The 27315-nt window shown below is 49.6% G+C and overlaps 1 protein-coding gene across 1 annotated transcript in view; it reads left to right on the forward strand.

Annotated features, from left to right (window-relative positions):
* The window catches only part of GLTP (glycolipid transfer protein), a 33222-nt gene extending 21033 nt beyond the window's left edge, over positions 1 to 12189 (forward strand). Inside the window, exons 2-5 of the mRNA XM_003932263.4 lie at positions 3848 to 3906; positions 4914 to 5047; positions 6711 to 6861; positions 10425 to 12189. Coding sequence (XP_003932312.1) covers positions 3848 to 3906; positions 4914 to 5047; positions 6711 to 6861; positions 10425 to 10607 — 527 coding nt within the window. The 3' untranslated portion in view covers positions 10608 to 12189. The remainder of the gene's footprint in view (positions 1 to 3847; positions 3907 to 4913; positions 5048 to 6710; positions 6862 to 10424) is intronic.
* Positions 12190 to 27315: the final 15126 nt, after the last annotated feature.

The following is a 27315-nucleotide window of genomic DNA, read 5'->3' on the forward strand; positions in this document are numbered from 1 at the left end:
CAATGAGGTGTCTCGGAAGCCCAGCAGTCTGTCTTCAGGCTCGAAGGTGAAGTCTGCATCGAGCCTGCTCAGTAAAGAACCTGCATACTTCCTTCATGGAAGGAGCGAGATGTCCTGTGACAGCCTGCCATGGGGGTAACAAAAGAGGGAGAGGAGGAGTGGCAGGCAGCAGGTTGCTCACGTTTGAGCAGATCCCAGCACTTCCAGGAACTGCCAGGTGGTTTCTAGGTCTACATTTTGTCAACTCCAAGGTGTTACTTATACAACGCTCCAATATATTATGACCCACCAAGAAAGGAAAACGCCTCCATTTAAGAACATTCTACTGAGTGTGATGGTGTGTGCCTGAAATCCCAGCATTTCGGGAGGCTGAGGTGGGAGGATGGCTCAAGTCCAGGTGTTGAAGCCTGCAGTGAGCTGTGATCTCGCCACTGTACTCCAGCTTGAGTGCCAGAACAAGACCCTGTCTTTATTTTATTTATTTATCTTCTTCAGTGTTACCTGCCAAAGGACCCTGTCTTTAAAAGCACACATAGGTGCATGCAGATGGCATCACCTGGAGCAAGCTTAAGCTGCACGCTACTATTGAAGACAATGGCTGAACAAATTAAGAGAGCAGAAGTTCACGAGTGTATTTCACACAGCCAGCCAAAAACACTTCAAGGCTAAAAACAAAGCCAAACCAGTTACCTCTAATCTTAAGAAGATAAACGCTATGAATGATGAAAAAGTTAGCAGAGTAGACGAAGCTTTTGTATTCAAAAACCGCAATCATTTTTGCACTAATCTAATAAATGTACAAGAGAGATTTGCACACTCTCAAAAGGCCTTTCTCCTGAACCTCTGCAGAAAGAACTGATTCCTCAGCAGCATCATGAAAATAAACTAGTTAATATTGATGAAGCTACAAAACTAATGGCTCAGTTCAAATATAGTGGTGATGCATCTAATTCCCCCAAAAGACCCATAAATTAAATGTTTTTTTTTCTTTTTTTTTGAGACGGAGTTTTGTTCTTGTTACCCAGGCTGGAGTGCAATGGCCCGATCTTGGCTCACCGCAACCTCCGCCTCCTGGGTTCAGGCAATTCTCCCGCCTCAGCCTCCTGAGTAGCCGGGATTACAGGCACACGCCACCATGCCCAGCTAATTTTTTGTATTTTTAGTAGAGACAGGGTTTCACCATGTTGACCAGGATGGTCTCGATCTCTTGACCTCGTGATCCACCCGCCTCGGCCTCCCAAAGTGCTGGGATTACAGGTGTGAGCCACCGCGCCTGGCCCAAATGTTTTATACAATTAAAAAAGCACATTGTACAGCTCTAGACAAATTTTCTTTTTTATTTTTAATTCAGTCACAGACACCTCATACAGGAGACAAATTTTCTTTATATCCTTATTCTATGAGCTTTTTTCTATTTTAAGAGTTAAGCACTTTAAAAAAAAAAACTTTTATTAAAAACAAAGACAGTTGCCGGGTGCGGTGGCTCAAGCCTGTAATCCCAGCACTTTGGGAGGCTGAGGCGGGTGGATCACGAGGGCAAGAGATTGAGACCATCCTGGTCAACATGGTGAAACCCCGTCTCTACTAAAAATGCAAAAAATCAGCTGGGCATGGTGGCGCATGCCTGTAGTCCCACCTACTCAGGAGGCTGAGGCAGGAGAATTGCCTGAACCCAGGAGGTGGAGGTTGCGGTGAGCCGAGATCGCGCCATTGCAGTCCAGCCTGGGTAACAAGAGCGAAACTCAGTCTCAAAAAAAGAAAGAAAGAAAGAAAAAGAATAATAATAATAAAAAGAATGATGAAGAGGAAGAAAGAGTAAGAGGAAGAGGGAGAGAGAACGGGGGTGTTGCTTTATTGCCTGGGCTAGAATGCAGTATAAAAATGGGTATTCCTATAACTGTGCTTAATAATGAAGACACAAAAAAAATGAGGGAAGAAAACAACAAACAAGCAGCCAAGCAATGTTTCACTTAAACCTGTAAGTAGGTTTGATGTGGTACTGATAAGAGTGTGTGTTTTGTGTATTTAAAGTGGAGAGTTCTATAAATGTTAAGTTTACTTGTTCCGGATCCAAGTTCAAGTCCTGTATGTCGTTGCTAATTTTCTGTCTCATTGATCTGTCTAATATTGATGATGAAGTCTTCCACTATTATTGGGAAACTTAATAATAATATATGTGAGTTTATTACTGCCATTTAATGTTAGCTGGCTGTTTTGCCCATTAGTTGATATAAATTCTTCATTATGTTGATGCTCTTTACTTTTTGGTATTTTTGGTATTTTTTAGAAAGGCTGATACTGGTTGTTTCTTTCTATGTGTAGTGGTTCTTTCAGAAGCTTTTGTAAAGCAGGCCTGGTGGTGATGAAATCTCTGCAGGCCTGGTGGTGATGAAATCTCTGAGTGCTTGCTTGTTCACAAAATATTTTATTTTTCCTTTGCTTATGAAGCTTAGTTTGGCTGGATGTGAAATTCTGGGTTGAAAGTTCTTTTCTTTAAGGATGTTGAATATTGGCTCCCACTCTCTTCTGGCTTGTAGGGTTTCTGCTGAGAGGTCTGCTGTAAGTCTGATAGGCTTCCCTTTGTGGGTAATCTGACCTTTGTCTCTGGCTGCCCTTAGTATTTTCTCCTTCATTTCAACCCTGGTGAATCTGATGATTATGTGCCTTGAGGTTGGTCTTCTTGAGGAATATCTCTGTGGTGTTCTCTGTCTTACCTGGAATTGAATCTTGTCCTGCCTTGCTAGGTTGGGAAAGTTTTCCTGGATAATATCCTGAAGCGTATTTTCCAGCTTGGACTCATTCTCTTTGTCACATTCAGGTACACCTATCAAGCGTAGATTAGGTCTTTTCACATAGTCCCATATTTCTTGGAGACTTTGCTCGTTCCTTTTTATCCTTTTTTCTCTAATCTTGTCTTCTCATTTTATTTCATTAAGTTGGTCTTCGACCTCTGATATCCTTTCTTCTGCTTGATCAATTCGGCTGTTAAAACTTGTGCATACTTTGCAAAGTTCTTGTGCTGTGTTTTTCAGCTCCATTAATTCACTTATATTCCTCTCTAAATCGTGTATTCTTGTTAACATTTCATCAAACCTTTTTTCAAAGTTCTTAGTTTCTTTGCATTGGGTTAGAGCAAGTTCTTTTAACTCACATACATTTCTTATTATCCACCTTTTGAAGCCTGCTTCTGATAATGGAACACACTCGTTCTCCATCAGGCCTTGTTCTGTTGCTGATGAGGGACTGTGATCCCCTGTAGAGGGAGAGGCGTTCTGATTTTGGGTATTCTTGGCCTTTTTAGCCTATTTTCTTCCCTTCGTTGTAGATTTATCCATCTGTGGTCTTTATAATTACCGTCTTTATAATTGGGTTTCTGAGTGGACGTCCAACTTGTTGATTCCCAGCGCCGGAATCTGAGCAACCCACCGCGCCGGCTAAAACAGCCGCGTTAAGATTGATGGTGCTTTTCTGACTCTGCACCAAGAACCGCTGCACCAAGGCAGTGGCAAAACCACCTCACTGGCCACAAGAGTCGCGCTGGCGACCCGTGGGGCTCCTTTGCTGGGAATCTCCTGGTGTATGAGCAACAAAAATTCTTCTGAAAGTGTGGCGTCCTCTCGTTCTCTGCGCTTTCACTGGGAGCTACAATCCTGAGCTGCTAGTGATCAGCCATCTTGGATCTCTCTCCTTTTTTCTTTCTTTTTTGAGATGGAGTCCTGCTCTGTCACCCAGGCAGGAGTGCAGTGCCTGGGTGACAGGTGGCGGGATCTCGGCTCACTGCAACCTCTGCCTTCCAGGTTCAAGCGATTAAAGGAAATCTCAATTTCTCTTCTCATTTTGTCCCCAGATTGCCTTGGGTCCCCAGTATTTACTCCCATTAAGGCAGACATAAGCGGCAACATCACGGTACGTACCTGGCCGGGCAGCCACAGCCCAGTTCTCGCATCAGGAATCTAAGCCCACCCGGGTTCCCAGCACCGTGGTCTCAGGTGCAAGCTTCCCAGCCTGAGGAAGGGGAGGGAGACATGGAAGATGGGCCCCAAGCTTGTCCGATTGGGGCTCGATGTTCTCGGCCCTCCTCCACAGTCTAGCCTGACTGGGACCAAAGTCTAATTAAAGTGTTGACCCTGAGAAAGAACCTGCTGGTTTTTCATCTATCCCCACCAAATAAGCAAGCTCCTAAGTCCACAGTCAGCACGCGTCTGGCCCTCCCCTTCTCCAATCCTGGCAGTTCCTGATGTCATGTCCCCAGCCATAGCCTCCCTCCCTGCCTGTGAGAATCCACGTGGGGCCCAGCCAAGGGCTTGGGACATCCTGCATGGTCTCATTTCTCCATCCCAGCAGCCCTTTGAGGCTGGTCCTGTGTTATCCCCTTTTTACAGATGAGGAAGCTGAGACTCAGAGGGGTTGAAGGACTCACTTAAGGTCACAAGCAAGTAAGTGGCAGAGCTGGGATTCAGACCCAGGCCTACCCGGCTGCATCTCAGAGGCCTTCGTTCCCGGACGTCTGAATCCTCGGAACCTATTTCCACTTGTCCACCAAAGCAGAACTTCGATGCTTGGTGTCTGAGGCAGCGTCGGTAGCAGCTGGAGAACATGGACTCTGCACCGACTGTGTGACCTTGGGCAAGTCTGTGCCCCTCTGTGAGCCTCAGTGTTTCTGCCTGTAAAATGGGATAATGACAGCAGCATCAGGCTTGCGACTGGGGTCATATAAGGCAGTGCCTGTAAAGCACTTGGCAAATCCTGGTTCATGCGAACAGTCGTAGTTATTGTTCTAAGTTTTGTCCCTACTGCTCCTGGAGCACAGGAAGGAACAGGAGATGCCGGTGGGATGCTCTTCACCCAGCATGTGGGCCAGATGTCTGTGGGGACAACTTACCCAAGGGGAAATCCTGTGTGCTCCATTTCAGAAAATCAAAGCGGTGTATGACACCAACCCAGCCAAGTTCCGGACCCTGCAGAACATCCTGGAGGTGGAGAAAGAAATGTACGGAGCAGAGTGGCCCAAAGTAGGGGCCACACTGGCGCTGATGTGGCTGAAAAGGTGACGGGCTCAGGTGGCAAGGCCCAGGCTCTGGGCTGCAAAGGAGGGAAAGCAAACTCATCACTGTTCTGTGGTGTCAGCTCAGGCTGGGAAGGTCACTCCCCAGCCCTTCCAGTGCGATGCCCGTTAATGGCTGGGAAGAGGCCTCCCAAGGGCCAGGGTCTGGCTGGCAGTGATGCTTCCTGGTTCCAGTCCCCTCAGAGCATATGAGTGAGCACATACCCCTGTCTGGGCATTGTGCTAAGCTCTTTATACACCTGGTTGGGTTTCATATGCTGTGAGTTAGGTGTGGTAGCTATTCGCATCTCACAGAGGAGGCTTCTGGTGCTTCTTGAGGCCAAATCACGTGCCCATGTCGTCTAGCACAGTTGTGCAAGTTGCGTACTGCACAGAGGTATCCTGTTCAGGGCTGGTCACGCGTACAAAGTGGGTTTGTATGTCATGACAGTTTCTTGGTAAAATTACACCATCTTGAGAAGGAGTTCTTTTATTTTTATTTTTTATGTGTAGACAGAATCTCGTTCTGTTGCCCAGGCTGGAGTGCAGTGGTGCAATCTCAGTTCACTGCAGCCTCCACCTCTCGGATTCAAGCAATTTTTGTGCTTCAGCCTCCTGAGTAGCTTGGATTACAGGTGTGCACCACCATGCCTGTTTAATTTTTGTATTTTTTTGTGAGACAGAGTCTCACTTTGTCACCAGGCTGGAGTGCAATGGCACAATCTCAGCTCACTGCCACCTCCACTTCCTCGGTTTGAGCAATTCTCCTGCCTCAGCCTCCTGAGTAGCTGTGACTACAGGCACGTACCATCATGCACAGATAACTTTTGTATTTTTAGTAGAGACGGGGTTTTACCGTCTTGGCCAGGATGGTCTCAATCTCTTGACCTTGTGATCCACCCGCCTCGGCCTCACAAAGTGCTGGGATTATAGCCTTTCTAGGGGACCCTCAATGCTTTCTTCTGTGAAATGATCTGATTGTACCAAGCTCAGCCTCACGGGTCTGAGGGAAGCAAGAGATGAGATCATGGGTGCCAAGGGGCGGGCCCTGATGAGATGTTTGATGTGGACTCCTTGCTGTGCTGCATCCACTTCTGGCTCATGAAACGTTACCCTACCCCTTAAGGAAAGGCTCGGGTGGCCATTGGAGGATGCCCGGGGAGGTCTCAGGCACAGGGGCAACGAAGCAGATTTAGAAAGATGCTGAGGGCTAGAAGTGGAGGTGGGGGGCCCAGGGCACGTGGGGCCAGTCTCGGCAGCGTGCCCAGTGTGTCCACGGTCTGTGGTCTGTGAGCCCTTTGAGGGCCAGCACTGTGGCTTCATTCCTTAAGCACTGATGGCTGCCTACCCTGTGTCAGACTGTGGGGGTCACGTGGACACAGAAATGGACAAGGCAGCCCCAGACCCATCCCTCATGGATCTTCCAGCCAGTGGGACTATTGTCACAGGCCAGCACCAGGCCTGGAGGAGAGAAGGTGCTTGGGAGATAGTGAATGGAGCCAAGTGGTCACGTTACTTATAAGCAGAAGGGAAGATGATTAGGGAATAATCACCCCCTCTGGGGTGTACATGTTCCTGGCTCACAGTAGGTGCCTAATTCAGAGTCCATGAGGGTCTTCACAGCAGAACTGTGCAGGTCCTAACAAACCTCCTCCCTGGGCCGTAGGGGCCTCCGTTTCATCCAGGTCTTCCTCCAGAGCATCTGCGACGGGGAGCGGGACGAGAACCACCCCAACCTCATCCGTGTCAACGCCACCAAGGCCTATGAGATGGCCCTCAAGAAGTACCACGGCTGGATCGTGCAGAAGATCTTCCAGGTGAGCCGCGCCCGCCAGCCCCAAAGAACCACACAGGTTCTGCTCCCTGCTCTGCTGCTGCTTGGCCGAGGCCTCCTGGCCTGTGAGGCTGCATTTGACCCCTTGGGCTCAGGAAGGGTTCCCCCGTTTATTTGGGTGAGGCTGGTATCCTGAGAGGTTCCCCTCCTGTGCCCTTGGCCCGCCCCACTCACGGCCACGGCAGGTGTCACTGTAGATACTCCGTGGTGTTTCTCTTTGGGGCGTTGGCCTATGAGGCCCGATGTGGGGGCAATGAGAGAAACCACGGGGAAGGCCCTGGAGGACCCCAGGTTGATGGTGACCCAGCATGACAGCCCCCAGATTCAGCCTAGATCCCTACCTGGGGCACGTGGGGAAAGAAGGGCCCCATCCCTTTGGGAGCATCTGCTGAAAGGCTCTTTGGGTTCTTGGTATCTTGTGTTGGGGTGACACTGGCCAGGGCTCCTAGAAGTGAGGCTGCAGCACCTGCCTGGTTAGCTGAGGGCTCCAGGGTTGGTGACTGGCCTGAGAGCCCTGCTCAGGAGACATCCGAAGGCCCTCTGGCTGCCCTGTGCCATGCCCATCACCTGCTGCTTGTGGCCCTCATGTCACCTGCGTGTCCCTGCCCAGCCTGTTCTAGCCACTCTTTCTGCTGTAGCTCCCTCTGCCTGCCCACCCTGGCAGCCATGGGTATGAGGGGCTGACGGGCCCTGTTCAGTGTTCCTGTGGGGTACAGGCTGCAGGCAGCCTGGGGCAGAAGCTAGTATGGTTCCAGAGAGGAGGAGCTGGTCATAGGCTGAGATGCATGGCGATCCCTGGGCTGTCCGCCCTGGCAGAGCCGGAAACAGGCTCATTCCCGTGGCCCTCGAGAGCTCCACAGTGCATTGCCCTTACAAATTCTCAAACCACCCCAATAATAACAGTGTGTCCTTTGTACCCGGCCAAGGGCAGCTGCCCATGATTTGTAATCTTCACAAATGCACCACAAGGTGGGCACTGTTCTCACCTCCATTTCCCAGGTAAGGACAGTGATGCTCACCAGGTCACACAACACAAAATTGGGGGGCTGTGATCCTACCTACCTGAGCCTCAGTATCCTCATCTTTCAAATGGGTATAAAATAAGCCCTACTCAAAGAGTCATTGTGATGATTAAGTGAATTCATCAGTATAAAGTGCTTGACACATGGTTCACATGGTTTACACTCAGACATCAAAGTCATTATTATTATTATTATTATTGTTATTATTATTATTATTTTGAGATAGGGTCTCACTCTGTCGCCTAGGCTAGAGTGCAATGGTGCAGTCTTAGCTCACTGTAACCTCCACTTCCCAGGCTCAAGCGATTCTCCAGCCTCAGTCTCCTGAGTAGCTGGGACTACAGGTGCGAGCCACCAATGCCTAGTTAATTTTTTTTTTTTTTTTTTTTTTTTTTGAGACGGAGTTTCGCTCTTGTTACCCAGGCTGGAGTGCAATGGCGCGATCTCGGCTCACCGCAACCTCCGCCTCCTGGGTTCAAGCAATTCTCCTGCCTCAGCCTCCTGAGTAGCTGGGACTACAGGCACGCGCCACCATGCCCAGCTAATTTTTTGTATTTTTAGTAGAGACAGGGTTTCACCACATTGACCAGGATGGTCTTGATCTTTCGATCTCGTGATCCACCCGCCTCAGCCTCCCAAAGTGCTGGGATTACAGGCTTGAGCCACCGTGCCCGGCTCAATTTTTGTATTTTTTGTAGAGATGAGCTTTCACCATATTGCCCTACCTGGTCTTGAAAACTCCTGAGCTTAAAGCAATTCTCTTATCTCAGCCTCCCAAAGTGCTGGGATTACAGACATGAGCCACCAGCCCAGCTATTACTACTTTTATTATGAAGAAATAGTTAGTATTTGGTCGGGCACGGTGGCTCACACCTGTAATCCCAGCACTTTGGAAGGCTAAGGCAGGTGGATCACCTGAGGTCAGTAGTTGAAGACCAGCCTGGCCAACATGGTGAAACCCTGTCTTTATTAAAAATACAAAAAATTAGTCAGGCATGGTGGCGGGCTTCTGTAGTCCCAGCTACTCGGGAGGCTGAGGAAGGAGAATTGCTTGAACCTGGGAGATGGAGGTTGCAGTGAGCTGAGATTGGGCCACTGCACTCCAGCCTGGGTGACAGAGCGAGACTTTGTCTCAAAAAAAAAAAAAAAAAAGAATATTTATACTTTCTCAGCCTATCAAACTCATAGCCTAAGCTTTTTTCTTTTCTTTTTTTTTTTTTTTGGTGAGACAAAGTCTCGCTTTGTCATCTAGGCTGGAGTGCAGTGGTGTGATCTCAGCTCACTGCAACCTCTGCCTCCCAGGTTCAAGTGATTCTTCTGCCTCAGCCTCCCACGTAGCTAGGACTGCAGGCGTGTGCCACTACACCCAGCTAATTTTTGTATTTTTAGTAGAGACGGGTTTCATTATATTGGCCAGGCTGGTTTTGAACTCCTGACTTTGTGATCCACCGCCTCAGCCTCCCAAAGTGCTGGGATTACAGGCGTGATGAGGCGCCGTGCCTGGTTAGCCTACGCTTTTTATCCAGTTGCACCTTTTTTCTTCTGGCTCTGAAATTCTGTGAATTTCTAATTCTCTGCACTTTTCAAGTATCAGAGCAACCGTGAAATTTAGAGAAGTATCGCCCCCCTAAGGACAAAAATGAGACCACAGCACAGATTAGCAGTCTTCTCCCTGGCTCAGAAAGTGGGTTTTTCTGAATGTATTTTGCATATGAAAAGGACACTTAAAAAGAAAGAAAAGAAAGTGGGTTTTCCCAAGGACTGGTTCACCTTTTCCAGAGCAGGGAACCCAGAGGGAAAAGACTCAACCATGCTGAACACCTACTGTGTGCCTGGTGTTGTGCTGAGCGCCTACCGTATGCCTGGTGCTATGCTGAGCACTTTGTACAACCCCCTTAATCCTTATAAAAGCAACCCGAATGACCGGGCGCAGTGGCTCACACCTGTAATCCCAGCACTTTGGGAGGCTGAGGTGGGCGGATCACCTGAGGTCAGGAGTTTGAGACCAGCCTGACCAACATGGAGAAATCCTACCTCAACTAATAAAAATACAAAAAATTAGCTGGGTGTGGTGGTGCCTGTAATCCCAGCTACTCAGAGGCTGAGGCAGAATTGCTTGAACCCGGGAGGCTGAGATCGCACCATTGCACTCCAGCCTGGGCAACAAGAGTGAAACTCCATTTCAGAAAACAAAAAAAAAACCCCGATTAGGTGGGAGCCATTATCCCCATTTTGCAGATGAGGAAACTGAATCTCAGAGAGGCTAAGTGACTTGCTCAAGGCTCACAGCTAGTTGGTGGCCCAAACTGGCATTTGCACCCAGGTATGTCTGTCCCCAAAGCTGATGTCCTTCCTGCTGTCTCTCAAAATATACCTCCCTTTTCCTTTCCCTTCCAACACCTCAAATAGCACAGCCCCCTGTCCAGCACAGACCCAGGGGAGACCCTCCAGGAACCCTGCCTGCTGGCCTGGCTTCTCTGCCCCTACTAATGCTGTGCCTACCTCCCTTCTTGCCTGTCTCAAGGCAGCACTGTATGCAGCCCCCTATAAGTCCGACTTCCTGAAAGCACTCTCCAAGGGGCAGAATGTGACAGAGGAGGAGTGCCTGGAGAAGATCCGCCTCTTCCTGGTCAACTACACGGCCACCATCGATGTCATCTACGAGATGTACACCCAGATGAACGCGGAGCTTAACTACAAGGTGTAGTCATGCCGACTGCTGGGCACGCCCCCGCCTTGAGGCCGCACGGAGAAACAGGCAAACCAGAATCACTGTGAATCAAGTCAGCGGCTGCCCCTGGCGTGCGGCTGCCCCTGGCGTGCGTCCCCCAGAGCAGCCCAGGGTCCTGCCAGAGTCTGCAGGGGCAGCCCTCATTTTTTAAAAGTATTTTTTTGTTTTGGTCTATTCTAAAGGACCAGTAAATAATGATCTTACTTCCAAATCTCCTTGGAATTTCACGACAGCACAGACTGACTTATGCCTTCATTTCAGTGTGGTGAAAATCGATTAACGCTTCTAATGAATCAAGTCCTAGGGTTTTTTGGTTTTGTTTTGTCGCCAATGAGGAACACAACTCTGGGGGAGTGATGTCATCCACCTCACTTTAAAAATAAGCACATGATGGCCGGGCGCGGTGGCTCACGCCTGTAATCCCAGCACTTTGGGAGGCAGAGGCGGGCGGATCACCTGAGGTCTGGAGTTCGAGACCAGCCTGACCAACATGGTAAAACCCTGTCTCTACTAAAAATACAAAAAATTAGTCGGCGTGGTGGTGCATGCCTGTGGTTCCTGCTACTTGAGAGGCTGAGGCAGGAGAATTGCTTGAACCCGGGAGGCGGAGGTTGCAGTGAACCGAAGTTGCACTCCAGCCTGGTTAACGAGAGCAAAACTACTTCTAAAAAAAAAAAAAAAAAAAAAGAGGCGGGTGGATCACTTGAGGTCAGAGTTCAACACTAGCCTGACCAACATGGGTGAAACCCTGTCTTTACTAAAAATACAATATTAGCCAGGTACGGTGGCACATGCCTGTAATTCCAGCTTCTTGGGAGGCTGAGGCAGGAGAATTGCTTGAACCTGGGAGGCGGACATTGTTGTAGCCAAGATTGCACCACTGCATTCCAGCCTGGGCAACAAGAGTGAAACTCCGTCTCAAAAAAAAAAAAAAAAAAAGCTCGTGACCTTATATGAGGCTCTCGTTGTATTGCTATTTTGGTTATTTTAAGGACTATGAAGAGTTTGATTTGAAATTATGCAGGGTCCCTGTGTTTTTTTTTTTTTTTTTTTTTTTAAGCAAACTGGTATGTATTCTCATGTGGTTTGCACGGCCCAGCCTCACAGCACTGTTATAAACCCTGCTCTTTCTGTCTTTTGCGAGACAGGTTTTGTTTGTTTGTTTTTACAGCTGAAACCAACCAGCAAGCCCTTGATGACCAAGAGGCGTTTCTTTCAAAGCTATAGGGCACAAACAGTTGACCACAGATTACTAAGTTTGCATTGTTCTGCAGAATTATTTCCTTCAGGGACAGATTTTCCAACCTAAGAAACTACCTACTGTATGTATTCTCTTGACGGAGAGAAGAACCCTTCAGCCGCTAAGACCCAAGAAAACGCCTCACTGCCTTAACCTTAACTGTTCTTCCTGGCGCTAAAAAGAGCTGTATTTTTTAAACTGCTGGGGCAAGCAAAGCAACCCCAAAAGAATTGATGCGTGTTTAAAAAAAAAAAAAAAACCCAATGAGGAACAACTGGTGATTTTTATGCAGAAACTAAATAATCCTTAATAAATAAATCTATTTTGGAATCACATCTGTGTACTGTATTGGTTCTTGATTTTTTTTTTTCTTTTCTGCTTTAGAAATTACAACTGGGGACCCTTATAGATCCTACCAAGAGTCCGGGTGCGGTGGCGCCTGCCTGTAATCCCAGCACTTTGGGAAGTCAAGGTGGTTGGATCACTTGAGGTCAGGAGTTCAAGACCAACCTGGCCAACGTGGTGAAACCCCATCTCTATTAAAAATACACACAAAAAATTAGCTGGGCACAGTTGTCAGCACCTATAATCCCAGCTACTCTAGAGGCTGAGGCAGGAGAATTGCTTGAACCTGGGAGGCAGAGTTTACAGTGAGCTGAGATTGAGACACTGTACTCCAGCCTGGGCAGCAGAGCAAGACTCTGTCAAAAAAAAAAAAAAAAACAAAACAAAAAAAAAAAACCCCAAAAAACCAAGAATCTGTTTTCTGGCCTCCATGGTTTTAAAATTTTATTTATTTATTTTATTTTTAAATGTTTTTGTAGAGATTGGGGTCTTGCTATGTTGCCGAAGCTGGTCTCAATCTCCTAGCCTCAAGCAATCCTCCTGCCTCAGCTTCCCAAAGGGTTGGGATTATAGGTGTGAGCCACTGCACCAGGCCTGGCCTCCATGGTTTTAAAAAACAGAACTGCTTGCTGCATTGAGAAATGGGAATTTCACGTAAGAATCTCGGGTTTCGGCAGGGCAAGGTGGCTCACACCTGTTCTCCCAGAACTTTGGGAGGCCAAGGCAGGTGGAACACTTGAAGTCAGGAGTTCAAGACCAGCCTAGCCAACATGGTGAAACCCTGTCTCTACTAAAAATACAAAAACTACCCAGGTGTGGTGGTGGGTGCCTGTAATCCCAGCTACTTGGGAGGCTGAGGCAGGAGAATTGCTTGAACCTGGGAGAGGGAGATTGCAGTGAGCTGAGATCACACCACTGCACTCCACCAGCCTGGGTGATAGAGTGAGACTGTCTCAAAAAATATATATATAATATCTTGGGTTTCTGTAGCCATAAAAAAGAGTGAGAATGAGTTCATGTTCTTTGCAGGGACATGGATGAAGCTGGAAGCCATCATTCTCAGCAAACTAACAGGAACAGAAAACCAAACATCACATGTTCTCATAAGTCGGAGTTGAACAATGAGAACACTTGGACACGGGGAGGGGAACAGCACACACGGGGGCCTATCGGGGGGTGGGGGGGTAAGGGGAGGGAGAGCATGAGGACAAATACCTAATGCATGCAGGGCTTAAAACCTCGATGATGGGTTGACAGGTGCAGCAAACCACCATGGCACATGGATACCCATGTAACTAAAAAAAAGCCAGAAAACAAAACATGAGTCTTGGGTTTCTAGCTTTTTTTTTTTTTTTTTTTTTGAGACGCAGTTTTCACTCTTGTTACCCAGGCTGGAGTGCAATGGCGTGATCTCGGCTCACCGCAACCTCCACCTCCCAGGTTGAGGCAATTCTCCTGCCTCAGCCTCCTGAGTAGCTGGGATTACAGGCACGTGCCACCATGCCCAGCTAATTTTTTTTTTTTTTTTTTTTTTTTTTTTGAGACAGAGTTTCGCTCTTGTTACCCAGGCTGGAGTGCAATGGCGCAATCTCGGCTCACCGCAACCTCCGCCTCCTGGGCTCAGGCAATTCTCCTGCCTCAGCCTCCTAAGTAGCTGGGATTACAGGCACGCGCCACCACGCCCAGCTAGTTTTTTTGTATTTTTAGTAGAGACGGGGTTTCACCATGTTGACCAGGATGGTCTCGATCTCTTGACCTCGTGATCCACCCGCCTCAGCCTCCCAAAGTGCTGGGATTACAGGCTTGAGCCACCACGCCTGGCGGGTTTCTAGCTTTTGAAAAACCAGGCTGCCTGGCAGGAGTTGAGAGATGGCTGCCCCCTTGGCTGGGCAGGGTAAAGGAAGGAGGAATGAATTCTACACTTTGCCTGAGCCTCCACCCATCCCTGTTGCCTCCTCACCCCTCCACCAGTTTGCACTTTTTCATGGACTGTTGTTTTTTTCTGATTCTAAGGTTAAATGTAGAGGGAAATATTTATTTTATTTTGTTCCTGCTCCTGTCAAGCTTATAATCTAGTGGGCAAGATGGACCCATAAATCAATAATGATGAAATAGAGTGGTCAGTTCCCAGGCAGAACCTGGAGCCTCAGAGGAGGGGCCGCAGCCTGGGCTGTATCTTAGGGAACTGGGGCATGTACTGAGACTCTGGAAGTTTGGGGGTAGGGGAGCCTAGTAGAAGGGGAGGGGCAGGGGACAACTTCAAGGCACAGGCAAAGACCTGGTGGCTTGACCCACAGCAGGCTGTGTATGTGTGTGTCACATTGCACTATTAAGGGATTTGACTTGACCCTGAAAATTACGGTACCCCTTCAAGGCTCTTGTGTACAATCAAATATACCCAGGTATATGCAGATACCCAGTTTGGAAAGCTCCCTCTGACGTTGTCAAGAGATGGAAGCCTGAAATAAGGTTTTTTGTGTCTGCGATTGTATTATATTTTCTAATAGTCCTTAGATTAGGGATGCTACTGTTCATTCTAAGCTCTAATTCCTTTTTAGGTTTTTTCCCCTTTGGATTTCCTAGAAATACAGAATTCTGTCTCTCCTTTTTAAAGTGATTTTTTCTTTCTTTTCTTTTTTTTTTTTGAGACAGAGTCTAGCTATGTCACCCAGGCTGGAGTGCAATAGTGTGGTCTCGGCTCACTGCAGCCTCCACCTCCTGGGTTAAAGTGATTCTCTTGTCTCAGCCTCCCAAGTAGCTGGGATTATAGGCACACATCACCACATCCATCTAATTGTTATTGTTGTGGTTGTTTTTTTGGAGACAGAGTCTTGCCTCCCAGCCTGGAGTGCAGTGGCACCATCTTAGCTCACTGCAACCTCTGCCTCTCAAGTTCCAGCAATTCTCCTGCCTTAACCTCCGAGTAGCTGGAATTCCAGGTGTGCACCACCATGCCCAGCTAATATTTTTGTATTTTTAGTAGAGACAGCATTTCACTATGTTAGCCAGGCTGGTCTCAAACTCCTGATTGCAAGTGATCTGTCCGCCTTGGCTTCCAAAAGTGTGGGGATTACAGTTGTGAGCTGCTGTTCCCGGCCTTAAAATGATCTTTTCTTTATGTCTCTAACATAATATGGTAAGAATTGGGAGGGTGATTATTTTGTAGAAGGCAGGGATTTTTCCACACCAGCCCCCGTTTTTTATACCTATGGGGATCCTGGGAGCATTTTGGGTTTTTGACTCCAGAGCCAAAAGCTAGCAGGGCATCTATGCCCTTCTCATTTCATCCTTGTCAAAGTGGGACTGAGCTCTGCCTGGGGCAGCGAGGAAAGAACACACATTGGCCACTGTATAACAATCAGGCCCTGCAAAAGTGCTCTGTACAAATCATTTCACAACCACTTGAGATGTGGACCTCAAGCCGGGCGTGGTGGCTCAAGCCTGTAATCCCAGCACTTTGGGCAGCCGAGGTGGGTGGATCACGAGGTCAAGAGATCGAGACCATCCTGGTCAACATGGTGAAACCCCATGTCTACTAAAAATACAAACAATTAGCTGGGCATGGTGGCACGTGCCTGTAATCCCAGCTACTCAGGAGGCTGAGGCAGGAGAATTGCCTGAACCCAGGAGGCGGAGGTTGAGGTGAGCCGAGATTGCGACATTGCACTCCAACCTGGGTAACAAGAGCAAAACTCCGTCTCAAAAAAAAAAAAAAGAGAGAGAGAGAGATGTGGACCTCAGTAGCCCTATTTATCAGAAAAGGAAATTGAACCCCTGAGGGTGTGGCAAAGAGACTTGCCCAGGGTAACCCAGCCAGATGTGGGGTCACAGGAGTTTCATGTCCATCTTCAAATCTCCCCTCGGCCATGTTCACTTGTGTGCCAGCTGACAGGGAGCCCAGCTTCCTGCCAGGATGTGTCCCGCTAATGGGGTGCTGCCTTATCTGACCCAGGTTAATCCCATACTGTACGGAAACCCAAATTAGCACAAATGTTTGAAGAGGGTTGACATTCACTTGTTGATTCATTCAATTAAAACTCACTGAGCCCATTACAGTGCAACATCTCAAATCCATTGTAATACATCATTGTTACAGACAAGGAACTGAAATTCACTCTGTAACAATTAAGCAGCAGAAGAACTTTTTTTTTTTTTGAGGAGTCTCACTCTGTTGCCAGGCTGGAGGGCAGTGGCACGATACTGACTCAATGCCACCTCCGACCCCCTGGTTCAAGTGATTCTCCCGCCTCAGCCTCCCAAGTAGCTGAGATTACAGGCACGTACCCCCACACCAAGCTGATTTTTGTATTTTTAGTAGAGATGGGGTTTCACCATGTTGGCCAGGATGGTCTTGATCTCCTGACCCCATTAAGTGCCCCCCTCAGCCTCCCAAAGTGCTGGGATTATAGGCATGAGCCTCCAAGCACGGCCAGAACTTTTTTCGTTTTAAAGACAGGGTCTTGCTTTGTCACCCAGGATGGAATGCAGCTGTGCAATTATAGCTCACTGCAATCTCAAACTCCTGGGCTTAAGGGATCCTTCTGCCTCAGCCTCCCCAGTAGCTGGTACTACAGGCATGCACCACCACGCCTGGCTAATTTTTTTTAAAAATGGAGTCTTGGTCTGTGGCCCAGGCTGGAGTGCAGTGGTGCAATCTCAGCTTACTGCAGCCTCCACCTCCTGGGTTCAAATGATTCCGCCTCAGCCTTCCGAGTAGCTGAGATTACAGGTATTCACCACCACGCCCAGCTAATTTTTGTATTTTTAGTAAAGATGGGGTTTCCCCATGTTGGCCAGGCTGGTCTCGAACTCCTGACCTCAGGTGATCTGCCCACCTTGGCCTCCCAAAGCGCTGGAATTACAGGCATGAGCCATAGCATCCAGCCCTGGCTAATCTTAAAAAAAATTTTTTTTTTGTATTGACCATGTTGTCCACACTGGTTTAAGGGGCCTTTATCCATTCCTGTACGAGGGCTAGGATAATTTTAAAGCAACTGAGATAAAATGCAGAAATAGCAATCACATAGTTTTCAAAACTAACTTTGGGATTAAAGAGGAAGTATGTAGACAATTATATTTTGTTAAAGATTTATAAGAACAAGGAAATTTGGCTAGTGTCACCTAAGAGACCATTACCCAAGGACAAAGAAGGTTCACAAACCTCCTCCCGACCCTTGCCGGCACCCAGATGTCTGCAGCTGGCATCTTTCTTTCCCCTCTTACCTAACATAAAAGACAAGGCCAAACCCACGTAATTCTAAGAGGGCTCTTCAGAACATTTAGGCCATCTGGGTTTGCTGGTCTTCTGAAATGGTCACTTTCCTTGCCCCAACTCCTTGCCTCTCGACTCAGTGGTTGTCATGCAGGGATCAGAAGGCGTTCGGACTCAGTTACAACTTCACCTTTCAGAGCTTCCGTTTCCTTGTCTGTAACACACAGGGCTTGTTGAGAGGCTTCAATTACATGTTACCATTTGTAAGGTAATACGAACAATGTCTGGAGCATAGTAAGCTGCCTTAGTAGGTGTTCAATAAAACTGCAAGAATATGTTTATGTGATGGGGGTGTACGGTGATGAGATCGAGTACTGGAGTCCTGGGTCTGCTGTTTATTAGGGAGGTAGACTTGGACAGCTCATTTCACCCCTCCCAGCCTCAGTTTTCTCATCCATACAATTGGAATATCAACAGCTAGTTACCCGCTCACCGAGTCAGTGAAGCTGCCCAGGCAGGCGCTTAGCTGCGTAATCGTTCAACGTTGACCCAATTACCGTCGTTTGCAGGAGGTTATATGGGGACACCACCCTTCGGTTCCGCTGGTCGGTGGATGGGTTCCCGGGTTCACGCGGGTCCCACCGCCCTGCGCCTGCGCACTGAGCGCCTGCAGCTCCCACGGGCCCGGTAGATGGCGCTGTCCCCATTGCACCGCAGAGGCGGAGCTGGAAGGCCCCGCCAGGCCCTGCGCTTCCCCGCACCCCAATAGGCTCCCGCCCGCTCCCAAAGTGGGTGGGACGGAGGGAGGGCAGGAGGGAAAGGAGAACTTGTCCTCCTGCTTTGCTCTGGCTGTTTCCTGAGGGCTAATGAGAAGCCTCACTTGAACACGGTTGGGAGAGTTTGCAGCTCCCCCAGCAGGTGCTCCTCCAGACCCCGACTTCACACCGGCCCCAGTGTGGAGGTCGGTAGGTGGGTCCTGTTATTTTCACGGCTACTACTGCCACCAGCACCACCACCACCACCTAACAATTATTGGGTTCAAGTCCAGGTTCTGAATCTTTGTAGTTGTGTGCCCAGGACAAGTCAGTTCCCCTCTCTGATCCTCAGTTTCTGCATCTGTGAAATGGGACAGAAACATCTCTCTCTAACTTGCGGGATTACACGAAATAAGGTGAGTAAAATACCTGACACTTAGAAGATATTCTAAGTTCAGTGGCACGATCTTGACTCACTGCAACCTCCGCCTCCCGAGTTCCAGCGATTCTTCTGCCTCAGCCTCCCGAGTAGCCAGTTTACAGATTTCAAGCTCTTAGCCAGGATCTACCTCTAGGGGTCCCTTTGGGGGACTCAGAAAAGAGACTGTCCCCTCCTCTGCCCCAGTCCAACCTCTGCTCCTTCCTTGCTGGGTAAAGTGAGAATTCCTCACACATAGGGTGCTTTTCTTTGTTGGGGGCATGGGGTAGGGAGGGTGTCCCAAGCCTCTGAAAGTCATGAGCCTCTCCTTGGAAGGTGCTTGCTCACCCCCTCACAATTTTGCTCCCTGTTCTGGGACCTCCATGGACTCCCACTTACCCACCCAGGGACCCCAGCTGGGAAGTCTTTTTTTTTTTGAGACGGAGTTTCGCTCTTGTTACCCAGGCTGGAGTGCAATGGCGCGATCTCGGCTCACCGCAACCTCCGCCTCCTGGGTTCAGGCAATTCTCCTGCCTCAGCCTCCTGAGTAGCTGGGATTACAGGCACGTGCCACCATGCCCGGCTAATTTTTTGTATTTTTAGTAGAGACGGGGTTTCACCATGTTGACCAGGATGGTCTCGATCTCTTGACCTCGTGATCCACCCGCCTCGGCCTCCCAAAGTGCTGGGATTACAAGCTTGAGCCACCGCTCCCGGCCTAGCTGGGAAGTCTTGAATCAGCCTGCCTTCCCTGGGCCCGAGGCCTCCACATCCCATCACTGCCTGTGCCATTGCCTTCAGATGGAAGCTACCTTTGAAGTGCCGTGGCCAGCTGTGACTGGCCCCACCCAAAGGCCACCACACCCGGCTGCCCAGAGGAATGGAATCCCGGCCAGTGGCTGGACGGCTGAGAGTGGCTGTGCCCATGGCAACGGTCATCTGAGAAGAGCTTCCTCCTTACCTGGCCTCAGGTTACTGGCCCAGAGAGAATTCCAGAAGAGCCTCATTGAAGGCCCCGGCAGGGTGGGGCCCCGGTGTCTGGGACAAAAGCTAGCTATTCTCAGGACCAGGGTGGACAGAGCCGCTGATTGTCTGCAGCCTCTTTCCAGTCTCGGTGGCTTCTTGGTGAATGGGGAAAGATGTGATTTCATGGGGAACCTGTGAGACCATCAGACCCCACCTCCTCCCTGCTGGGTGACCCTGGGCAGGTTCCTTCACCTCTCTGCGTGTGCCTCCTCTCCTGCAGCTGGGAGGAGCTCATGAAGGCAGAGCCCCACACACTGCCTCTGGCACACAGCAAGTGCTGCATAAATGCATACATCCTAGCCCCCTTGCTTCCCGTGGCCTTTCCCTGCTAATTTCCTGTGTTTTTCCTTCTTTTTCTTTTGAGATGGAGTCTCGCTCTGTCACCCAGGCTGGAGTACAGTGGTGCGATCTCGGCTCACTGCAACTTCTGCCTCCCGGGTTCAAGCTATTCTCCTGCCTCAGCCTCCTGTGTAGCTGGGATTAAAGGCATCTGCCACCACGCCCAGCTAACTTTTGTATTTTTAGTAGAGACAGGGTTACACCACGTTGGCTAGGCTGGTCTTGAACTCCTGAGCTCAGGTGATCAACCCACCTCAGTCTCTCCAAGTGGTGGGATTACAGGTGTGAACCACCATGCTTGGCCCATTTTTCCTTCTTATTGTCATGATTTGAGCCCATCCATGGCATTCATTGGGAAAGAGCAAAGAAGGCCGGCCAGACTGTCTTTCCACGTCTCCCACCCCGCCCCTACTCCCTGATCTCATCCTAGGGTGTGTGAGCAGGGACTCCCTTGGTGGTGAGGGGCCTGAGGCACACAGGGTGGTGGGAGGCGGTTGCTTAGTGGCTGAAAGGTGCAGCTGGAATTCAGACAGTCCTGGGTTTGAATCCTGACAGCACCATCGGCAGGTATCTGTCTCCTTGGGCAAATGGCTTTCACTGTGTGGAGCCTCAATTTGTCCGTCTGCAAAAGGGGCGGGAGAAGACCCGCCGACTCATTTTAGGGAGGGGTGGATGAGATGAGGATGATGGGGAGGAGGGAGGAGGGGCTGAGAGGCTGGCACAGGCAGGGCTGAGAGGCTGGCACAGGAGGGGCTGAGAGGCTGGCACAGGAGGGGCTGAGAGGCTGGCTCAGGCGGGGCTGAGAGGCTGGCACAGGAGGGGCTGAGAGGCTGGCACAAGAGAGGCTGAGAGGCTGGCACAGGCGGGGCTGAGAGGCTGGCACAGGAGGGGCTGAGAGGCTCGGACTTGCAGGGGTCCAACCCCACATGGTGGCCTTGGCTGCATCCACACCTCAGAGACCCAACTCCAGGCCCCCAGGGACCCAGACATTAACTCTTGGCCTAAACCAAGGTCAGGAGCTGTGAGGCCACCAGCCTGGCTAAGCGGGTGGAGGGTGCATGGAGGGAAGGAAAGGAGAGAGCAGGGGCAGGACAGCAGGGAGTGTGGGGAAGGAGCAGAAAGAAGTTTCTGCCTGGGGAGCAGGAGGAGAGCTATGCTTGCTGTCTTTTGGACTCAATAGTTCTCATTCATAAAATAGGCACAGTCAGATGGGGAAACTGATGCCAACTTCACAAGGTTTCTGGGAAGAGAGATGCGAAGGAACATATGGGAGAGCACTGGCTCAACCTGAAAGCGCTTGCGTGGGAGGGCATGGGAGGCTCGTCTTGGAGGAAGCGGGGCCACATCGTGGGACTGTTTATTGAACAGTTACTATGTTCCTGCACTGCCTAGCCCTTGCAAGCCCTATCATGTTTAATCCCCACAACCTGAAGAGGCAGGGGAGGTTACTGCTCCCATTTTACAGATGAGAGAAGCAAGCCTCAGAGCGGCAAGGTCACCTGCCCTAGGTCACAGTTTAGAAGTATGATTGAGCCACACCCAAATCCTTTTGACCCTAGAGACCATGTCTCCTCCTCCTCCTCCTCCTCCTCCTCCTCCTCCTCCGCCTCCTCCTCCTCCTTCTTCTTTTGTAGAGATGGATTCTCACTATGTTGCCCAGGCTGGTCTTGAACTGGCCTCTCACCTCAGCCTCCCAAAGTGCTGGAATGACAGGCATGACCCACTGTGCCTGGCCATCTTCTTTTTAAAAAAAAAAACACGGCCGGGCGCGGTGGCTCAAGCCTGTAATCCCAGCACTTTGGGAGGCCGAGGCGGGTGGATCACGAGGTCGAGAGATCGAGACCATCCTGGTCAACATGGTGAAACCCCGTCTCTACTAAAAATACAAAAAATTAGCTGGGCATGGTGGCGTGTGCCTGTAATCCCAGCTACTCAGGAGGCTGAGGCAGGAGAATTGCCTGAACCCAGGAGGCAGAGGTTGCGGTGAGCCGAGATCGAGCCATTGCACTCCAGCCTGGGTAACAAGAGCGAAACTCCGTCTCAAAAAAAAAAACAACAACAACAACAAAAAAAAAACACAAGGCCGGGCTCGGTGGCTCAAGCCTGTAATCCCAGCACTTTGGGAGGCCGAGGCGGGTGGATCACGAGGTCGAGAGATCGAGACCATCTTGGTCAACATAGTGAAACCCCGTCTCTACTAAAAATACAAAAAACTAGCTGGGCGTGGTGGCGCGTGCCTGTAATCCCAGCTACTTAGGAGGCTGAGGCAGGAGAATTGCCTGAACCCAGGAGGCGGAGGTTGCGGTGAGCCGAGATGGCGCCATTGCACTCCAGCCTGGGTAACAAGAGCGAAACTCCGTCTCAAAAAAAAAAAAAAAAACACAAAACAAAACTTCACAACAGCTATGTTAAGATAGTCACATACCATAGAATTCACCCATTTAAAGTATATGATTCAATAGTTTTTATTTTATTTATTTACTTATTTATTTAATTTTTAATTCAAAAAATTTTTTGAGTCTCACTCTGTTACCCAGGCTGGAGTGTAATGGTGCGATCTCAGCTCACTGCAACCTCCGCCTCCCGGGTTCAAGCTATTCTCCTACCTCGGACTCCTGAGTAGCTGGGATTACAGGCACACAGGCATGTGCCACTACACCCAGCTAATTTTTGTATTTTTAGTGGAGATGGGGTTTCACCATGTTGGCCAGGCTGGTCTAGAACTCCTGCCTCGTGATCTGCCCACGTGGGCCTTTCAAAGTGTTGGGATTACAGGCGTGAGCCACCATGCCTGGCCTTCAGTGGTTTTTAGTATAGTCACAGACATGAGCAACCATCACCAAATGTCAATTTTAGGACATTTGCATCATCCTATTTGGTTGGGTGTGGTGGTATGCACCTGTAGTCCCAGGTGCTCAGGAGGCTGAGGCGGGAGAATGGTTTGAACCCAGGAGATAGAGGCTGCAGTGAGCCGTGGTCGTACTGCTGCACTCCAGCCTGTGAGACAGAAAAAGGAAAAGAAAGTCCATACCCTTTAGCTATTACCCTTGGTCCCCCCAAATTCTTCCTTCCCCCAGCCCCTGACAACCACTGATCTCCTTTCTGTTTCTATAGATTTGCCTCTGCTGGCCATTTCATATGAATGGAATTATGTAATATGTGGCCTTTTGGGTCTGGCCACTTAGCATCAAGTTTCTGAGGTTCATCCATGTTGTTGCATGACTCAGTACGCCACTCGTTTTATTGTCAAATAGTATTCCATTGTGTGGATATACTGTGTTTGCTTATCCATTGAGCATTTGAGTCATTTCCGTATTGGGTTATTATGAATAATGCTGCTATGAACATTCAAGTTTTTCTATGGACATACGTTTTCATTTTTCTTGGTTATATTCCTGGGGTGGAATTGGTGGGTCACATAGTAACTCTAGATTTTTTTTTTTTTTCTTTGAGACAGGATCTCACTCTTGCCGAGGCTGGAGTGCAGTGGTACGGTCTCAGCTCACTGCAGCCTCCACCTCCTGGGCTCAAGCAATTCTTGTGCTGCAACCTCCTGAGTAGTTGGGATTACAGGTACCCACTATCATGACCGGCTAATTTTTGCATTTTTTTGTTAGAGATGGGGTTTCATCATGTTGGCCAGGCTAGTCTCAAACTCCTGGCCTCAAGTGATTGACCCACCTTGCCCTGCCAGAGTGCTGGGATTACAGGCGTGAGCCACCGCACCCAGCAGTAACTCTAGATTTAACATTTGGAGGAACTGCCAGACTGTTTTCCACCGCAGCCACACCAGCAGCACTTGGAGTCTAGCTTCTGCACTTCCTCGCCCACACTTACGGTCTGTCTTTTTGAGACTATATATATAATTTTTTTTTTCTAGGCAGGATCTCGCTTTGTTGCCCAGGCTGGAGTGCAGTTCCCCGAACACAGCTCACTGCAGCCTCGGCCTCCGAGGCTCAAGTGATTCTCCTGCCTCAGCTTCCCAAAATGCTGTGATTACAGGTGCATGCCACTGCACCTGGCCAAGAAAATATTCCTGCTGGCCATGCTACACTGTGGTCTGCTGGGCTTGGGTTCAAATCTTACCAGCTGTGGAATCTCAGACAAGTGGCCTCTCTGTGCCGTGATCTATAAAAGGGTGTAATGGTGTAAGAATTCCTCCTTTCCAGGCTGTCAGAGATGAATTGGATTGGTGGCAGGACAGGACTATGCCAACTGTAAAGTGAGGTGCACGTGTATTTTTTTTTTTTTTTTTTTTTTGAGATGGAGTTTTGCTCTTGTTGCCCAGGCTGAAGTGCAATGGTGCGATCTCAGGTCACCCCAACCTCCACCTCCTGGGTTCAAGCAATTCTCCTGCCTCAGCCTACCAAGTAGCTGGGATTACAGGCATGTGCCACCACGTGTGGCTGATTTTGTATTTTTAGAAGAGATGAGGTTTCTCCACGTTGGTCAGGCCGGTCTCAAACTCCCAATCTCAGGTGATCCGCCTGCCTCGGCCTCCCAAAGTGCTGGGCCACTGTGCCACTGGTAAGTGTCTTGTTTTATAACTGGATACCCTTGGGTATAAAGTCCCTGAGATCCTTACCTGCCTGGCTCACGAAGCTCCCCCCAGCGTCTGGCTCTGGACCTGGCCTGCAGTAAGTACTTGTTAAATGCAGACCCTTGGCTGCTGCCCAGGAACCTTTCTTAGGGGAGGTAGCCGAGTGCACCTGGTTCAGTCCAGGAGCTGCGTGGAGAGCAAGGCTGCTCCCACCTGTGGCTGCCACGTGACTCACAGCCAGTGCTAATGGCCTCGAACTTTTTTCCTTTCCTAAGAGGAAACGTTCTTTCTGGCCAGGCAAAGTGGCTCGTGCCTATAAATCCAACAGTTTGAGAGGCTGAGGCAGGAGGATCACTTGAGCCCAGGAGTCTGAGACCAGCCTGGGCAACACGGAGAAAAATTAGCCAGGCATACTGGTATGCACCTGTAGTCCCAGCTACTCGGGAGACTGAAGCAAGAGGATCACTTGAGCCAAAGAGTCTGAGGCTGCAGTGAGCCACGATTGTGCCACTACACTCTAGGCTGGTGACAGGGCGAGAGTCTGTCTCAGAAAAAAAAAAAAACAACAACCCAAAGTTCTTCCTGTCTGTTGAGAGTCTTGTTGATCCGGGGCAGAGGCTGGGGAGTTTCACCAGCAAACTCACAGCAGTCGAATGCTAGCAGCGACCTTCTTTATATTTAGTAAAACCTGCAAGTAGCCGGGCGCGGTGGCTCAAGCCTGTAATCCCAGCACTTTGGGAGGCCGAGGCGGGTGGATCACGAGGTCAAGAGATCGAGACCATCCTGGTCAACATGGTGAAACCCCGTCTCTACTAAAAATACAAAAAATTAGCTGGGCATGGTGGCGCGTGCCTGTAATCCCAGCTACTCAGGAGGCTGAGGCAGGAGAATTGCCTGAACCCAGGAGGCGGAGGTTGCGGTGAGCCGAGATCGCGCCATTGCACTCCAGCCTGGGTAACAAGAGCAAAACTCCGTCTCAAAAAAAAAAAAAAAAAAAAAAGATTAGAAATTAAACTTAAAAAGGACATTCATATTGTTGTGTGACCATCGCCATTATTCATCTCTAGAACTCTTTGCATCTTGCAAAACTGAAACCTTATACCCAACAAACAGCAACCTCTCACACTTCTGTCTCCCAGCTCCATCAACCAGTATTTTTTTTTGAGAAGGAGTCCCGCCCTGTCGCCTAGGCTGGAGTATAGTGGTGAAATCTTGCAACCTCTGCTTCCTGGGTTCAAGCAATTCTCCTGCGTCAGCCTCCCGAGTAGTTGGGACTACAGGCACCCACTATCACGCCTGGCTAATTTTCTTTTTTTTAGTAGAGAGGGAGTTTCACCATATTTGTCAGACTGGTCTCGAACTCCTGATCTCAGGTGATCTACCTGCCTTGGCCTCCCAAAGTGCTGGGATTACAGGCGTGAGCCACCCTGCCCAGCCCATCATTAGTGTTTTCACTAAATTGAGCCAACTCAGAGACTGTGGGGTAGATCCTTCCTCTGTTTGCAAATAGCAGCTGCTCCCCTGAGGTCCAGCAGCTGGAAAGTGAAAGTTTACAATTGCTGGGGTGGTGGGGGGGGAGGGGAGAGAGAGAGAGAGAGAGAGAGAGAGAGAGAGAGAGAGAGAGAAAGGGAATGTGTAATGTGTGTGTGTGAACCCCTGAATAGGAGTGATGTGTTCACCACTAGTGTGAAACATTTACAAAGAAACAAACGCCAATAATTAACTCACTGAGCATAGAAGCGTGGGGGTGAGGGGTCGGAGTATTGCCAAGTAAACTTTTCTTGCAAGCTGTGAGGTAGGGTTTGCTGTACCCATTTTGCAAATGGGAAACTAAGGCTTGGAGAGAAGTGTGGCCTCTCCAAAAGCTGCTCCCTCCGTGGTGGGGGTGGGGTGGGGAAGATAACGCTTTGAGAGTCGGGGGTAAACAGGCAGCGTCTGGCAGTGGAGAGGAAGGTCAACACAGGGCCCCTCACCCCTCCCTGACAGACAGCTATCTGCTGGGGGCCCTCAGGGCTGGGGCTGGGGCTGGGGCTGGGCCAGGTTCAGAGTGGAGGAGTGAGTCCGGGGCCCATTTCTGCAGAAAGACCTGTCTCAAATTCAAAGAAAATGGCAAGGGTGATTCCGGCCACAGGAGGCTGATGTTGGGGACCGGAACTGCAGGAGATGGGGTCGGGCAGGGCCACCTCCTCTCTAAGCTTGAAGGGAAGGGGCCAGAGCGCTCAGCATCAGGGTTGCTAACCCAACTTTTTCCTGATTCCCATTTCATAGATGGGGCAGCTGAGGCCCCCATGCAGGGAAGTGACTCGTCTTGGGCTAGGCAGCTGGAGCTTGGTCTCTGCACCAGACGCCTGGGTTCAAATCCTGCCCTGCCGCTGGTGGGAGAAAGAGCTGTTGTGGGAGCTGTGGGCAAGAGCCTCCCTCTCTCTGTGCCTCAGTTTCCTCACCCCAAAAATGGGTATCAGTGTCCATGAAGCAAGAGAACATGTTCATGACCATAGGTCTAGCACCTGGCACTTAGTAGGTACTTTAAAAATACTGGTTGATGGCAGGTGTGGTAGCTGATGCCTGTAATCCCAGCATTTTGGGAGGTCAAGGTGGGAGGATCACCTGAGGTCAGGAGTTCGAGACCAGCCTGGCCAACATGGTGAAACCCCATCTCTACTAAAAATACAAAAATTAGCTGGTTGTGGTGGCAGGCGCCTGTAATCCTTGCTACTTGGGAGGCTGAGGCAGGAGAATGGCTTGAAGTCGGGAGAGGGAGGTTAGAGTGAGCCAATCACTGCACTCCAGCCTGGGAGACAGAGTGAAA

Source organism: Saimiri boliviensis, chromosome 7 (genome assembly GCF_048565385.1).
Source record: "Saimiri boliviensis isolate mSaiBol1 chromosome 7, mSaiBol1.pri, whole genome shotgun sequence".
In the NCBI taxonomy this organism is placed as follows: domain Eukaryota; kingdom Metazoa; phylum Chordata; class Mammalia; order Primates; family Cebidae; genus Saimiri; species Saimiri boliviensis.